The sequence below is a fragment of the Brienomyrus brachyistius genome, chromosome 23, assembly GCF_023856365.1.
Source record: "Brienomyrus brachyistius isolate T26 chromosome 23, BBRACH_0.4, whole genome shotgun sequence".
In the NCBI taxonomy this organism is placed as follows: domain Eukaryota; kingdom Metazoa; phylum Chordata; class Actinopteri; order Osteoglossiformes; family Mormyridae; genus Brienomyrus; species Brienomyrus brachyistius.
In genome coordinates, this window is record NC_064555.1 from 6,236,310 (window position 1) to 6,252,792 (window position 16,483).

At 43.9% G+C, this 16,483-nt stretch overlaps 2 protein-coding genes across 7 annotated transcripts; both read right to left on the reverse strand.

The window, feature by feature from the left end:
- Positions 1 to 381: 381 nt before the first annotated feature.
- On the reverse strand, positions 382 to 7,349 carry derl1 (derlin 1). Of its 3 annotated transcripts, none has more exons than XM_048992996.1 (8): positions 6,985 to 7,349; positions 4,395 to 4,506; positions 3,436 to 3,500; positions 2,716 to 2,742; positions 2,277 to 2,372; positions 2,012 to 2,064; positions 1,777 to 1,887; positions 382 to 1,492 (listed from the first exon to the last, which is right to left on the reverse strand). In XM_048992996.1, the coding sequence occupies exons 1-8, from the start codon at positions 7,135 to 7,137 to the stop codon at positions 1,357 to 1,359; spliced, it is 753 nt and encodes a 250-aa protein (XP_048848953.1). In that variant the 5' UTR covers positions 7,138 to 7,349; the 3' UTR covers positions 382 to 1,356. The 3 variants fall into 3 exon arrangements, with proteins under 3 accessions (XP_048848953.1, XP_048848955.1, XP_048848954.1); XM_048992998.1 differs by lacking the exon at positions 6,985 to 7,349 and adding an exon at positions 6,421 to 6,948; XM_048992997.1 differs by lacking the exon at positions 6,985 to 7,349 and adding an exon at positions 6,324 to 6,948.
- A 917-nt stretch (positions 7,350 to 8,266) lies between these two features.
- On the reverse strand, positions 8,267 to 15,968 carry LOC125719425 (zinc fingers and homeoboxes protein 1-like). Of its 4 annotated transcripts, XR_007385080.1 has the most exons (6): positions 15,650 to 15,968; positions 15,472 to 15,560; positions 14,270 to 14,578; positions 11,783 to 14,111; positions 11,273 to 11,443; positions 8,267 to 10,840 (listed from the first exon to the last, which is right to left on the reverse strand). XR_007385080.1 is itself a non-coding variant. In XM_048994177.1 (4 exons), exons 2-3 carry the CDS (start codon positions 14,439 to 14,441, stop codon positions 11,797 to 11,799), a joined length of 2,487 nt encoding a protein of 828 aa, XP_048850134.1. In that variant the 5' UTR covers positions 14,442 to 14,578; positions 15,472 to 15,968; the 3' UTR covers positions 8,267 to 11,443; positions 11,783 to 11,796. The 4 variants fall into 4 exon arrangements, 1 of the variants encoding a protein (XP_048850134.1); XR_007385082.1 differs by lacking the exons at positions 15,472 to 15,560; positions 15,650 to 15,968 and adding an exon at positions 14,923 to 15,465; XR_007385081.1 differs by lacking the exons at positions 15,472 to 15,560; positions 15,650 to 15,968 and adding an exon at positions 14,889 to 15,465.
- Between the last annotated feature and the right edge of the window lie 515 nt (positions 15,969 to 16,483).

Genomic DNA, 16,483 nt, shown 5'->3' on the forward strand with positions numbered 1-16,483 from the left:
TTACTTAGCTGTTTTATATTCCCAGAGAATGGAGTGCAATCAAGAAACTCTGAGAAGGCTGTAATTTCATTGTTCATTATGTTTTATACACCCAACCTCCACCCAATTACTAGTCTTCTTTATGTATATTTTGTATCTTAGATATTTAGAATGGAATTACTAACACACAGTAGGTTACAGCATTTACTGGTGATAGCTGAATGACGTGAGCTGGTGCTGGAACATAACTGAGGTGTGCGATCATGCTGGACTCGTGAGAACCATTACATCATTACTGAGTCACCAAGCTACTAATCGTGAATACATTTATTAGACTGACTGACGTCTTGGATTACTACATGTGGCAAATCCACAACAAATGACCCAAGTGAAAAACCAAGATCGATCACAATGTCTTTAATCTTCTCACATTTCTAAGATAAATGTTCTGAACTCATCAGAACTGATGTCCGACCTTCTTTTCGAATCAAAACAGACACAAAGCTGATCAATGCTTACTACTAACAGAATGAACAGAAGTACATTAACTGTAATAAAAACCATACATTAGTTGACCCCACCCAACCCTGGTGACTTCTTACAGGACTGTCTGCTCTATTCATATTGGATTATTTTCAGATCTCAATCTTCTTTACAAAGTGCCTGCAGCTGTAATTAAGGTCATGTGCCATCATTACTGCACAAATCTCTGAGAGCAGGCTGCCATTGTTTTGCGGTCTCGAGTGCAGACGAGTGAAGGACCTTTCCCTTGCACACAGTATCATGGAGCCATTTGTAATTTCCCAGAGATTGCTGATGTATTTACACCACGTACAAGCCACCATGTTTACCCATGATGCCTTGCTGTGGCCTTCTTCACAAGGCTGCCCCAGGGCAGAACGCCACGGCTCCTTTCCTCTGCCCTGACCAGCTGGTTTCAGGGCCGAGCTGGAGAATTTTCATTAAGATCATCTCTGCCCAATCAGGGTGGGAAAATAAGAGACAAGCATTCGATATGAAATATTATTTCTCTACATCTGAGCGGATTAAGGCCAACCAAAATTATTTAGCCAAGGTTCCTTTACAACAAGCATTCTGCACATTATCAATCTTTAAGTGGGACGGAGACAACTTTGTCACCTTCTTGACAAGCGCTGAACATGTGAGCTCTTCAGACCTGTACACTTCGGGATATTAATTATGGGGTGTGATAAAAAAATATGGCATAAGAGCATGAAAAACAAAAACACAGAAGGGTGCTACGCAACATCGTCATAGGACAGGTCTCTCCATTCGGCTGTCCGAGGGAAAGGCAACATTTCCCCCTGCGCGGTAAAGTCAGTGCCGATGTCGTGGGGAACAGGGGACCAGCATCTCTCAGTCCTGCCCTAGCCGGAAGCCCTGGCCCCAATTGTGACGTCCCCCTTCTGGCCCACCCTGATCTAGTCTCCTGCTGGGAGGTGGAATGCCAAATCCAGAGACTCCACCCCGTCGGCTTGGGAAGAAGCGGTACCTGCCGGGGGGAGGAGCAGCTTGTGAGAGACGTGACACAAGGAGTCAAATGAGACCTCGCTGGTGGGCATCCAAACAGCCCAACGTGAGTCAGTGTTTCTTTAACACCAACAATTCAGATACCAAACAGACTGATTTCTCTGTCTCAGCCAACTTCCAATGACATCATTTTGAAACTAAATAGATATGCTCAGATCAGGTATTTATATAGAGCAAGAAGCAGATGCCATCATCGCTAATACTCAGGCCCTGTTAGAGCCCGCTCAGGAGCGGAAAAACGCTTACAAGAACTGCGGCGTTGACAGGAAGGCTCGACCGCCCAGGTCCATGGGATACTTGAACATCAGGAAGTAATATAGGTGACCCACCAGGTTTCCAATAAGGTCGTTGATAATGCTGTATATGAAAATGGACACATGGAGTTTTCATGTAGCATCAGATTGGTCGTACATACACATGATAATGAGCAATTGAAAGAGGAATGTCACAGCTGAGATCGACATTTGCATGAACAACTTACGAGCCTCCAATGATGTAGTTGAATCCAAGAATGATCCAAGGAAGATAACACGCCTTTAAGGGAATTAAAAGAAGTCAGACACTGTCCAGTTCATGCCATGTTTTTTCAAGGATGTAAAATCATTTTGTATCTATGCTAAAACAAAGCATCCAATTAATGCTTGTAAGCAACTTGGACCTGGAAAGTAGGACAGTTGATTTATGTGTGGTACTTGTGAGGAACATCTAGCCACCATCTTTATTATGAGGTAAGCAGGGACCAGTACCTTGAATCTGGTTCCAAACCAGAAGGAAACGATCGTGTCCCGGTTCAACTGGGCCCAAACGTACAGCACAGACATGATCATAGGAATCATCAGGAGCTGAAGAACAGAACCAGGTTTGATTAAGGTCCTTCCTGCTGCACTTGTCAAACAAGGCATACTCTCAATTATGAATAATTAGGTGCTTGAGGTAAGATTTTTGGGGGGAAAAAAGTCGCTCAAAGAGCAAATGAACCCTGAGACTTACTAAGAAACCCACTGTCGACCATATCGAATGTAGAAGGTAATTCATCCTAACCCTATCTATATATTTAATTTAAACATCGCCTGATATACAGTTGCATGTATATGTATGCATATTACTTCCAGTATTATATTTATTTTATCCCCTTAAATTGCACGATTACATAAAGCACTTCAGACTGAAAAACAGAACTCTTACCTGCATGTCCATGATTAATCCAGTTATCTGCACGTTTGGTTAAGGGCCATCAAGCATATTCAGCACATGACCGTCCACACCGGAAAGTGAAAGGTGACTGTTTATAAATGAACCTCTTATCCAATGCCACACCTTGGTGGGTAGGACAATTTCAGGCTGCCACAGCGGAGAAGCTGTACACTGGCCATGAAGATGGTTAAAGTTGACAATTCAAACAACAGACTTTAAATGTCAGCTGAGCCCTAAATAAGCCTGCACACTCTTTGGGGAAACAACTGGCAGATCACCTCAGTTACGTCACATAAGCCGAGCTGATCAACGCTTCAGGGAGCACTGGACCCAGGGTCCCTAAAGGACCGGCACCAAAAAGGCAGACGTGTTCTCCTGGTCACTAGCACTGGGATCCCCTCCCCTCCCAGGCTCTCAGAACCCAGATGGTGGCTGTATGAAATATCCGGCCGGGACAGTCATGAGTGTATCCCCCTGCTTGTCACCCAATCACTGGCTACAGTGATGACGTCACTTACAGTGGGCATAATCACCACACTGTATGGATATTCTTTATGGGTAGGAAGCTGAGGCTGTTGTGTGATTTTTAGCTTTATCACTGCAATATAAATAATCTGTATATAATCTTATATATATATATTTTTTAAACGGGTAAAATAACCACTGAAAAAAATGACGTAATCCGTCACCCTGATAGTTAAGAAAAGATACAACAATACAGATCCAATTGAAGAGCAGCATGAAGACATAGTCTGCTGGTGTTCCATCGAAAGCCCCTGCAAAAGGACACAGGTGTACATGTTAGCCTCCCAGACACTGGACAATTATTAGACAGCACATCTGACATGTCTCCTAACTATACAATTCAAAAGACAATGGACAGAGTTTGGAAATCCACCTACTCCTGGGTGTGATCTGTGACCAAAAATGAACCCCCAGCCCCCACACGTCCACGAAACATCTGCCAGGAAGCAGATGACAGCTGGCGAGAGCTCCTCCGATTCATGACTTTTTGCGTATTACTCTGCCCTGTTCTCACATCGAGAATCACATGGTACCCCAGCAGGGGAGCTAAACGCTGAATGAAGGACCAACACAGCCCCAGCTGTTGGCAGCAAGCGACTGGCAAGAGCCTAACAGGTCAGCAAAGCGGCTGAAAACTGCATCCGGACCAGATTTGAAACCCTCCCTCCCTCCTCCCACCTGGGAAAACAACAGAGCTAAGATCCACACTGTAATCGGAGTAGCAGATCAGCCCAAATGAGAACCCCAGCTTGGTTTTTACCAGAACAAAACTTTATGTTGTTAAGACTTAGACCATCACCTCACTGGGGTCTAACCCTACTCTTGATGATGTGGCTTGGGAGTTGCTCTTTCCAGCCAAGTATAAATACCCAATCAAAATAACTTCTTTAAATCAATTCATCTGCACTGAGATTTGCACATATTCAAAGAAAGCAGGAAGACTTGTATCTGAAGTAACTCTGCAGGACCATAGTGAACAACCTTGCCCAAGTGTCTGATGAGTGCCTACCAATTTTTCTTTCTTTAGCTGTGGGTGGGACAGCGGAGCCTTTCTGCACACTTACTGCCTCAGATCTCGTCATAAGGCCACAACAATGACGATGCTAAGAACATAGCAGAGGGACAAATGGCTGGTGTTGCCTCACCTGTTTCGAGTCTGGTGGAGTAATGGTACAAGAAATAGAGGTTGACCAAGTAAAGGAAGCCTGTTCCAGGACCCACGGGGAAATAGAGTGTCGAAGTGACTGGCCTCCAAATCTGCATAGAGAGAAACCAGACGACTGACAATGGCATAACATGAAGAGGACAACACGGCCAAGCGTGACGGCACACCTTTCCTGGTTTTTCAGAAAGCCATGTATGTGGTGGTATATATGGGAAGGGAAATTCATCACATGACTTGTGAGGCGTGACGCGCATCTCATAGCATTCCAAGCCAGTCTAAGAATGGGTGGGGTGGGTCTTCAGAGTGACCCAGGAGAGGAGTCTGGCTCCCCTAAGAGCCTGTCCTGGTGCCGGGGCAGTCTGACTACTCCGCATGCGCTTTTTTTGCTCTGCTGTTCACATTTGCTTAGTGACTCGCTGGCATGGAAAACTAGGTCAGTAAACAAGAGCCAGTCTCTCTCTGTAGTCTGAATGGAAACTCGCAGGCAGCGCTCTGGACAGCACGGCCCCTGGGTCTTAACGCTTTGATGGCTGCACATCAAACAGCCCGGAGTGTCACGTGGACCTCACATCCACACCAACGCGTGCCTGTGGGTGACCTTCAGCTGCAGAGCCGGCGGAAGAAAGGCCAACCAGGCAGCTTCCAACGGGCCAGTTAACCCCCGCCCCCCACAGGAAATACTGTTCCTTGGCAACCAGACGGTTTATTCAGACGTTCGACAGGAGCTGCCGAGTCTAGGTTACTCAAAAGCAACAGCAAAACAAAACGTGCATAACTGGGGTCGAGCTGCTACGCCTGTGACTGTTCAGATCTAGACAGAAAGTACGGCAACATTTTCATAAAATATAATTCAAGGCACAAAAGCAGACAAATGAGAGGCAGAGGGGAACACATCAGAATTACCAGTGTTAATGCTGCAGTGATTTGTTTTAAAGACTTATCTACTGGATCATTAAAACGAATCCCCACTACACATTTGTCATGCATCAAATAGTCTGTCTAATTTGAATCAGACACTCATGAGTGTTAGCTGAGTGCTAGTTATGAGCATACAGCCTCTCTCCATACACACACGGACTAAAGGACACAAGGCGCAGTAACTAAGCCTTACTGAGAAATACTCGTAACAGGAAACCTAAGGATGTCTAACTAGGCCACCTAAAATCAGTGCTGTTAATATTTCTTACAGTGTGATTCCTGAATAAGTACTAAATTAAAACCTAAACAGTGCCTAACAGCTAGACAGCATTAGCTCATAACTCTGACCATCAGGAATGTGGAAATCAGTCCATATACGCAATGGAAGCCCAACTCGTGAGTAGCACGTCGTCCACGCACCTGTAAACAGTTACTGAGCACATTTGCATATTTTTATGTGTCTACTATACACTTGCTACTAACAGCAGATCTGCTGGACGTAATCCCAGTTAAATCTGTGCAAGTGAGTAAGAACGAATCGACTCTGCCACAGCTAAAATTTCTGAATGGCAGACTACCGTCGGTTGCGTAAACAGGAGTGGCCACTAGGTGTGTTACGCCATCTAGTGGCGAATCTTCAGAGTTGCACCAGACGGTTCCCGACTGGCTCCCAAGAAATGGCTTTCCAAATAAACCCTTTTAGTAGTTTATTTAAAAATAACATATTAAATCGCACGGAAATGAACGAACACAATCAACACGTATACATTTAATTCAACGTAGTAAGATAGCATACGAGTTTATCACATATATATATTTTTTAAGTTTACGTGTACATATCTGTTACTGATGTTATCAATACACTGGTGAGAAACAGATATTTGCTTTTGAGATACAGATTCTGAGTATCACCGACTATAGATCATCTGTGGCCAAGACCAAAACAAAACCCACCCTTTGGATTATATTGGGATTCATAAACTGGACTCACCGCGAACACAGCAATTTATTCTATGACACTTTTAGTACAATTCCACACAATGTAATTAAACTAATGAACTAAATTTGAAGCCGATAAACAGGTGCACCTGGTGTGAAATGCCAACGGATTTTTGAACTCCCTGAGGAACAGTCTGACAGCCGCCAATTTGAATAAACAGTAAACGGTCCGGGCGCGCCCACTTTCAGGGCGGTAACTTCCGCTATCTTTAAAAAAAATACCATTTGTCGATGCTGAGGCTCATCTTTCGTAAGGAAGACAGACAGCAAAAGGAACCAATGAAAATCCTCCCCGACACGGGACCAGAAGTGGGGGCCGCCTATTGGCTGGTCCCGGCGGAAGTCTATTGTCAGTACTACCGTCCATAATGTAAGGCTTGGGCCTAGAGCCCTATAGATTATTACAAAGCATGGTGCATTTAAAGATATTCTTCTTTATATAACAACTCAACACAGTGTCTGATTAACGATTCCTGCTAGTTTTTATTAAAAGGCTTTCGGCTACCGACTTACGTGCATCGTCAAATATACATATGCGGCGATTTCAGCAAGGTAAACAACAGAAATCATGCATTTGACAGCCCCGAACTGGTTTTATTACCGCAGAAACACTGATGTTCGCGTCCCAGCCACAGAAATAAATAACGGCTCACCTGAAACTTGTGCAGAAACTTCTCCGGCCACAAAACAAGATACGCAGGGCTAATAAGCCCGAACCTTCCGATCAAGGGTAATACGATAGACCCAGCAAACCAGTACCGAGTGATGAAGGGAATGTTTTTAAACCAGTCCCCAATGTCTGACATTTTCGGTTGTTCTGGACTTGCACCTCCAGCGTAGTCTCACAGATGTTCCAAAAGGAACTGAAAATGTCCAAAGCGAACCTCTTTCCTCAGCGTTAAGGCTCGTTTCTCTACACGTCTACGGTATCGATTTTCGGAGGCCTTCTCTGTTAAGTTTTCCTGACGTGGCTGCTCAGGACTAGTGCAGAGACACACTTCCTGTGGCAGATAAAGCAGAGAAAACGCCAGAGGGCACTATTTCGTCTTGTCAAATCCCAGTGCAGAAAAACTAGTGCACAATATATATCCTAACTTACGTACTGATTACTAGAGTTTATGATTTGATCCATGTGTTTTACTCCTGATATTATTTGTAAGTCTTATCTCTGCAGCAGTCTGAATAGTTTAACAATAAGTGGTTAATATAGGTCAGACTCTTTTATTTAAATTATCACTAGCCCGTTGCTGGTTCCAAGAGGGTTGTTCCAAAACAGGCACTAAAGAATGTAACAGTTAGTTTACATTGAACACTAAAAACACATTTTAGTATTGCATTTTTGGACATATGGGGGCAACATGTTCAGTGGGTCGCGGGGGGTCCGGAGCCTATCCCGGAAGCAATGGGCACGAGGCAGGGAACAACCCAGGATGGGGGGCCAGCCCATCACAGGGCACACTCACACACCAGTCACTCACACATGCATTCCTACGGGCAATTTTGCAAGTCCAGTTAGTCCTCAGCATGTTTTTGGACTAGAATATTTTGGCTAAGTTATGACTATGCCACTGTTTACAAAATCATGGCAACATCTCAAGAACATCACATTTAAGATCTGACATTCTCTACCACTGACAAAGCAGCTGCATCATGCGGGAAGCCCAAGTGCTGAATTATATGGTTATGCCATGGGCAATCGCCACCCCAACCTCCTGAATAAGACACAGACCGAAAGCCAAGACCTTCATCAGATGCCCTCACAGATAAACCCGGGCAGCAGCATTTGTGGTAAAGAGAGATTATTAGCAGCAAAGATGACTTCAAGTTCCATGGCTCTGGAAAGAATTGAGGTGATTACTGGGTCTGGTTGATGGTTTATATATAAATAGCTCACCAACAGTCCCAAAAAAAAACTGAAAATTTACACACAATACAGAACGTTTTCTCAACAATTTATTCTTAAAGAGCAACACACGAAGAACAGATGATCAACAAACAGGTGTCATACCTGTATAGAGTCAAAAATAAGCCACAGGACATATCATCAAACAATTTAACCAAAAACACAGAGGTGCAAATCCATTATGGCAAGAAGACAAAAAGCACAATCAGGTACAGTGCTCAAAGTTCATAAAGTTTCAAGAGTTATTTTCCACAGCGCTGACCCAAGTTCCTTCAGGTTAAAACTGGATTGAAGTGACTGAGAAGTTGATTTATGTGTGGCTTAAGAATGAGTAAATTAATTTTTTAATGTTTGTATGAGTATCTGTGTACTTCATTTGCAATTAAGAAAAAAAATGGACCATAGTAACCCATTAGTGTCTTCAAACATTTATTGGCCACAGTAGAAAATATATATTTCAAGTTACCCAAGTAAAAGCCACAGCTTAAAAAAGCTATTCAGTCTTAAATTAATTGCAATTTACAATACATACAGCTCCTGCCACCACAGACAAAACAGAACTTAAAAGGGTTTACAGATCTGTCCTGTAAGGGACTATATACACACAAACAACAAAACATCTATTTGCACAATCAATATATTTTAGTAACATTTCATTCTTAATTTATAAGGAGCTAGAACTGATCAGGAAATCTTCTGAGAAATGCACTATTGCCTATTTTCATCACTATGTGGACATAAACCATGGCATATTGCACCCTGTTTAGACAGTCAGATTGTAATAATGCATGGCTCCATTTGATGCGCAACTTGACATTTTTTTCTACTTTTCAAACATCATTCAGACAAGAACATTTTCAGAAACTTCACATTCAGAAAAAAAAATACTTCTGAAAGTAAATGATTCAGGTGACAATTCAGATAATTATAGCGGCCGTTCACGGAAAGAAAGCCTTGTAGGTTCTTTTATATGGAAAAAGTGCATTGAGAATGTGTAAAATGAGAGTGAGCTACAGTACGTTGCAGGTGCAAAACTGGTCTGTTAATGGAGTTCGGCTTGGGCTACTCATTGAGTTTGGCAGGCACAAACCACATCCTTGAGCTGCAAATCGCAGGACGTACACAGTTATGTCCTGTGCTTCCCAAAATGATTCCTCAGTGAGAATCCACTTAAAAATGTGCAGGAAACTCCTGTTTTACCAAATGTCTTTATACACAGTATGCATGAAAGGCATGTTTCATACCCAGGCAACATTTTTTAAAAAATCAGTTCAAAAGCGACAACATAAAACACTGTAAAAAATACTGTAACTTTCCCCCATATGTCTTTTCCAGCAGGAACCACTTTCAGAGGTTTTTACCGGATATCTCTGATCTCAGTTCTGCCATCTGTCCATAAAAAGCTTCCACGGCTCCTAGAAGTGCAGGATCAACGTTCCGAGACAATAGTGAGGTCCTTGAAGTCTAAACGCAGAGCTTGGGAATCCAACATTTATGTTGTGTGCATTCCAAGCAACGTTTTAATGAGACCTAATAGAGCAGCTATAAAATTCTAGAATAAGTGTGCAGGGAACCAAGTAGGAGTCAAAATATAAAATCTAGATTAAAAAAAAACTACAAAAATTATAAACTTGACGCTAAAGGTACCGTTGGCATTTTTCCATTGGTCTTCAGCGGGCAGACGTATTCATGAAACACTGTCGGCCTACTTCAGTAATCATTTTGCTAATCAACTGCTAAGGTGCAGATAAATATTTCGCAATTGATAAAACGATACCTTCGCCCAAGGCTGCATTAGTTCTGATGTTGAAATGCAGTTTCCATAAGGAAATTTCAATTTACTTCAAGCCACAGTCAGAAACATCTACATCCTAGGTATGTAAAACCTCAGTGGAAAGAAATCTACATTTACACAAGGTTCACAGCACAAATTAAAAACTTCATAGCTTAAACATACTGAACTGTGCATCAAGCAAAACTTATTCCTAACCTAGACCAAAATTATACTTATTTTCACAGCACTTCAAAACAGTATTACTTAAAGTGATTTAAGTTACTTTAAATGAAAAGCAGAGAATTTCGTATTTTTTGTTACTTTAAAAATCAAATACTACATTATGTTCTTTACACGAGACTCAAAATGTGACCATGCATTACTGGAAAAGAATATATACATAAAATTCTTAATGTTAATAACAATAACCTAACATTACTTTAATTAATGGAACCATTGCGGCTGATTAGAAAACTGGTGTTGCAATCGGATCGGGCCAAAAGGAGCCAGTACAGCCCCAAAAAGATGGAAAGAAGCGTTAAGCAAGCTGACCCAGAACCTCACAAACCAGAATAACATCATACTGTGAACATTGCATGCTGTTTACCAAGCCAGGTCTGAATAATCATTCAGACAGAGTGACCAAAAATGAAAAAAAATCTGACAGGAAATCTGCATCATTTCAGTACTTCCCCCCCACCCCCCCTGTTGTTTTCCACCTACCCCTTTTGCCCCATCTCTGGGAAATACTGACCCCTCTTTTGTCAAATCTCACAGCAGAACGGTTCCACAGCAGAGGTTCATTAATCGTGCTGTCAGGGCTGGAAAATGCCTTTAAGAGAGAAAGAGCCTTTAAATTCTCCCCATCAAAACCCACCATTACCTTACAAATGCAACAAAAAGATTTATACAAATACCGTTTTCTACAACCAAGCTAGAAAACTGACTAAGTGCTTGAGGTTAAAAATGAAGCAGTTTAATAAAAACAGCAGCACATCTAGGATTTTCCACAGGCCTCTCGTATAAATTTCATGCCATTTGTAGGCTGCTGCTTAAACAGTGAGACCTGCAAAGCTTTTGCCTACTTGTTGTTTAGAAAAATACATAAAACGTTTGACTGGAAAGTCATGCTACGTATGAAATCACACAAGACTGACCAACACCGAATTGTTTGAAAATATTTCTGTTACCGTGTAGGTAATGAGGAAATTCTTCAGAGTATGAGCAACCAAGACACTTCACTCTAAAAACAGGAGATGCCTACCACAGCATTATTTTGGCACCAAAGATCCACAACTGGATTTGCAAATGAATGCTTCTCTGCCTTTTGGTTGGTCCACAAAAAAAAAAAAAAATCATCTGAAATCTGCCCATTCAAATTAGGGATCGTCAACTTCAGTCTTTTGTTTTCATATTATGAGAAAAAATGAGAATTCTGGGAAAACAAAATAAAATTGAATATTAGAAATGAGGAGCTGCTCTTGAATGAAGATGAATAGCTGTTCATTCAGGAAATTAGCTAAATATATTTGAAAAGTCTCACAAACCTGCTATATCCTGATCTTTACTGTTTACTGTATCATATTAATTCACAAACTGCATTTGTAAGAAACAAAGCGACACGTTTTAAGCGCCTGAAAGACTTCATCATACAGCAGACAGTATCAGTCTGAGGATGTAAGAGAAGTGCAAGCCAGCAGGATTGGCCCTTAGGGGGCAGACTGTGCGATTTGCCCCACAAGAGTCGCCTGAGCTTTCAGATCTAATCACTCACCTGAATCTCCATCACTAATCTTCTGAACCAGAAAATGGCTTTCTCGCGCTCTTAGAGGGTTCCCAAGCATCGCTGTCATCCGTTTCGCCATCTTCCTCTTGGCCAGCCCCATCGGCTCGCCGCTTCGCTGCAGTCTTGCCATTGCCTTCACCGTGCTGCTGCTGCTCCTCCTCCAAGTTGCCCTCAAATGGGTCAACACCCATTTCCACCCTCTTGCCGACTTCGGCAAACCAGTCCCGCACCTGCTCATAGCTCATATTAGATTTGGAGACCAGCTCATCCAGGTCCTGTTCATTGAGAAACTTGTGTTTAAGGTAATACTCCTTGAGAATCTCCTTCCCACTCTTGGACTTCACAGGGGGCGATCTTCCCCAACTCGAAGATCGCTTGCTCCTCCGGGACCATCCCCTGCCCCGGTTCCGTGCCCGGCCCTTCCCCCTCTTCCGGTAACCGCCCCCATTCACGGCTCCCGCATTCCCACTCTGGTAGAAGTAGTACCATTTGAGGTTCCCATTCTTCCAAGCATACCGAGTGTCTCCAAACCAGTTAACAATGTAGGGCCTGGGCAGCCCACTCTCCTCCGCCAACTTGTCGTACTCCTCAGCAGATGGCCACTGCGTGCGCACAAAGGCACCCTTGAGAATATGTAGCTGCTCAGGAGTCTTCTTACCAATTTTATCTCTGGCCTGCCTCCTGCTACTAGGAGAAGTTTGCCTTCCATGCCGGGTGGAGGAAATGGCCTTTGCAGCCTCCACTTCCCTCTGCTCAGTTTCGGGCGCTTTTCTCCTTTCAGTGAACCAAGCGTCGACCTCTCGCCTAGTGAGCTTCGTCTCTGTCCTCAAACGGCTCAGTTCTTCGTCGGTGGGTGTGCTGCATTTCTGATAGCTGTCCTCCAGAAGCAGTAGCTGCTCCGGAGTCTTTTCTTTGAACTTCTGAAGTGTGAAGTCAGGAAAGGGATTCCGGCTGCCCTTGTTACGCGTTTCCTTGACGGGAACAGATGTGGGAGACTCCATGGTCTCGTCACTAGAATCGATGACAATGGTGGCACTGCTGTTGGGGGCACTGTCGTTGGGGGCACTGTCGTTGAAAATGGGCACGTGGCAGTTTTTTGAGTTGCGCTGGTTGTACCGCGTGTCGCTAAACCACTTCTTGATCTCACCTTTCGTGAGATTTGTCAGCTTCATTAGCCGGGCGATCTCCGCATCACTGGCAAAGTGGTTTTTCAGGTAGCTGGCCTTCAGCTCCGCCAGCTGCTCCTTGGATTTCTTAGTCCGCATACTGAGGTGATCAGCACTGAGGGCAGAGTTCTCCTGAGGTGTGAGAACAGGGGGCTGGACTGTAGTGGCCCTCTTCACCTCTACAGCAGCTGGGGCTGTCTGGATTGTGGCAGGTTTTGGCGGCTGAGCCTGGTTAGGGACCCCAGCCACGGTTAACGTGATGGGTGTTGTCACCGGCAAGGTGTTTGCACCACCAACCTGTGTCAGCACGAGCCCAGGCTGTCCCACGATCTGACAGGTCTGAAGAATGGACTGCAGGCCGTTGGCTGCAGCAGAGAGGTGGGCAGGTATGACTGTGATCGTTTGAGATACTGTGTGGACAGTACCATTGAATTGCTTCCTTCTAGCCTCCTCTACTTCCTCAGGGGTCCAGCTCACCCCATGCTTTAAACGTTGAGCTGAAAACCAGATCTTTATTTGCTCTTCAGTAAACTTCGTCTGCGCTGCTAATCCCATGATCTCTGATACTGATGGATAGGGAAATTTGTTGTATGTGTTGACCAGCATGGCATTGTTATCCATGGCACCATTGTATGTTGGAATACTGCTAACGGGAATCAGGAGCTGGGTGTGGGAATTCTGCTGGGCCTGAAGGGCGGACAGAACCTGGGCCAAGCCTGCGGGAAGAACCGTGGCAGAGTTGATGATGGCCTTCTTTGGCTCAGTCAAGATCTGACCTTGATTACTGATTATGACACATGGCTTCCCTGGGTCAACAGGAAATGGTGTCACCATGTCCAAGGTCCCCGAGTGTGCCTCTTTGCGCTCCTGCTCCCCCTCACTCTCTGCCCTCACATCCCCCTCATCTGATACTTTGTGAGACAAAGCGATCCTCTTAGGTTCAGCCCTGCTCCTCATCTTCATGATGGGAGTCTTGCTGAAGGAGATGCCCGTGACAGTCGTGTCCTCACCCTCCTCACTTTCCGGCTGCAGCCCAAAACTGCTGTCCAAGGACAAGTCATTTGCTGTTTGCCCGAGGACGGTGTGGCTGTTGCGCTTCGCTTTGGTCCGGATGAGACTATCCTCCTCGGAGTGTGGGCCCAAGTTGTTCTCTGAAATTGCGTTGTACCACTAGGTTAGAAAAATCTCGAAACACACAGGATGAGCTCAGGCCTACATCATGATGCCAACTGTCAACATTAAACCTAAACACCGAGACCTGAAATCTACTACATGTGTATTCTCATAAATTGCATGGTGGCCTACATACCATCCCCACCAGGCTCGCTCTCAGCAGGGACAACAGCACCCTCCACGGGGGCAGTGGCCATGCTTCCCACTCCCTCCTCTCCTTCTGTTATCATCTCCATCTCCGGGTCCTGCTCCACTGTTTCTGAGAGAAGGACCATGCAAGGTGTGGATGACTTTCGTTTGCTTGCCATGGCGTTTCGATGGCGCCAAAATAAGAGTCTTCTTAAAGATACGGTTCACTGCTCCTCTGCGATCTCCCTGCTTGCAATCGCACAGAAACGGTCTGCCTCACATGTCCACCAACATGGATGTACATCTCAACGATATCCTGCAAAAACAAAGAAAGAGTTTGATAAAGCAGCATTTCTGGAATGCACCTGTAGTTTACAAGATGATGCATGGAAAGACATGATTTCAATGATTTGAATCTCAATACGATTTTAAATATAACACCTTTCCTAATATAGTTCCATCAAAGCACTTACATATACGAAGTATAGCAATAATAACAATAAAATTATTAATTATTATTATTATTAATAATAATAATAATAATGATAATAATAATAGGAACAAAACTATGAGCATAAACTAGTCAACATTAAACAGTATTAAATCTTACGGGCTCCAAAGCTTACTGCAAAGCCAAGACTCCATGACCACCATCACTACCTTCACTGAAACTGTCTGGACTTCTTGGAACCGGATACTTCATTATTTTTATTCCGAAGAACGTAGAGCAGCTCGGTGTGACAACTGACGCGAGTCTAAGAGGCAGTACCGACAGCAGCCTGATTCAAAGGTTGCGCTAAACACACATAGAGCGAAAGTGAAATCCCAGAAATTCATACAAATCAACCTCGATACTGATTTCTCAATGACACGATTAGATATTACAAGCGAGACACGTGGAGACATATATTTACATTCCACTTGCATTGTTATATATGTTATATATATACACACACACACAATATATGGTGGAAGAGCGCCAGAAGCTATATATAATATAGAATAATCATATAATGTCTATCTATATTATGCTATATATAGTTGTTAGTGGCGCTACCCAGAAGTATGTGACAACAACTAACAAACTAATGCAAGGTGGCTCTGAGCCCGTTAACTTCCCATCCGTATCGGAACCACGGACGGCGGCTGCACGGTGGATCCCCGGGCGTGTGACAGCAGCGGGGACCGAGCGCTCGCCTGGCTGCCTACCGCTTAGCACCGCCGCGCCCGCTGCTCGCTGCCGCCGAAGGCTCTCCGGTGCTGCGCATCTACAGGCTGGAGAAGCGGGTCCGGCTGCTCTGGCCATAGATACACAACAAAAAAAATAAATAAATAAAAAATTTAAAAAAAAAAAAAAACGCTGAACGGTCAGTCTCTGACTTTATACCAGCCCTGCTTTATTATCCCCCTCGCAGAATGAGACGGTTAAAAAGCACAGGCAGAAATGTAAACGGCATCGCCTTTAACAAAGCAAAAATAAAATATAAATAGTTGGTGGGTCTAAATGGTAGGCTTTTAATGGACCGGGCGTCACCGCCGATGAAATACGTCGTTACGTCATCGTGACGCGACTCCCGTCTGTAGTCACAAGGTCGCGTAATAATGCAAGATGTAGACCGCACACGTGGGTTTGCACATCGGGCGCAGGGCTTGGTACTGTACCCCTACACGGCGGGGTCTCTGTGGCACTATCCCGAGAGACAACATACCTGAATCATAACAGTGGTCCAAACTCCACCCCCCCCCCAAAAATAAATATATATAATAAATAAATCAGTGAACATTAAAGATAAGTTCAAAGCCAGAATTTTGTGATGCTAAGAAACTTGAAGACAGCATTTCACCAAAACCAAGCCGCGTGCACTTAGCTATAACCAAGTTAAGATCAACAGGTCACACATTTTAAGTGTGACACACTGTGCCTGGCCTGACCTACTTGGACCCAACGTCTCCATCTAAGTAGATAAATATTTCAAGGAAAATTAAGCTCATTTTTGTCCATCTGGACTGAAGAGACGATCCTGGGTCTCCGGTGATTTTATTCACTTCACATCCTTTGCTGCTGGCGGCTCCCATCATGAGCTAAGTTACCAGCCTGGAGTCCTACGGCACAGCAAAAGTTTAGTCACCTCACAATTTTATGTTATTTGTTTTATGTTGTTTATTGTCTGCATTACATATTGGTTCTACATCGTTATTGTTCAGTGTTGCTATTTAGTGT

What these genes read in the sequence shown, in the direction of transcription:
- derl1 (XM_048992996.1), bottom strand. Translation starts at nt 7,137, where the DNA reads ATGTCAGACATTGGGGACTGGTTTAAAAACATTCCCTTCATCACTCGG. An exon ending in TCAATTGGATCTGTATTGTT is followed by an intron (nt 2,743 to 3,435) that starts GTATCTTTTCTT and finishes CCAAACGTGCAG; the next exon opens with ATAACTGGATTAATCATGGA. An exon ending in GGTTTGGAACCAGATTCAAG is followed by an intron (nt 2,065 to 2,276) that starts GTACTGGTCCCT and finishes ATTCCCTTAAAG; the next exon opens with GCGTGTTATCTTCCTTGGAT.
- LOC125719425 (XM_048994177.1), bottom strand. Translation starts at nt 14,441, where the DNA reads ATGGCAAGCAAACGAAAGTCATCCACACCTTGCATGGTCCTTCTCTCA. An exon ending in GAGCGAGCCTGGTGGGGATG is followed by an intron (nt 14,112 to 14,269) that starts GTATGTAGGCCA and finishes ACGCAATTTCAG; the next exon opens with AGAACAACTTGGGCCCACAC.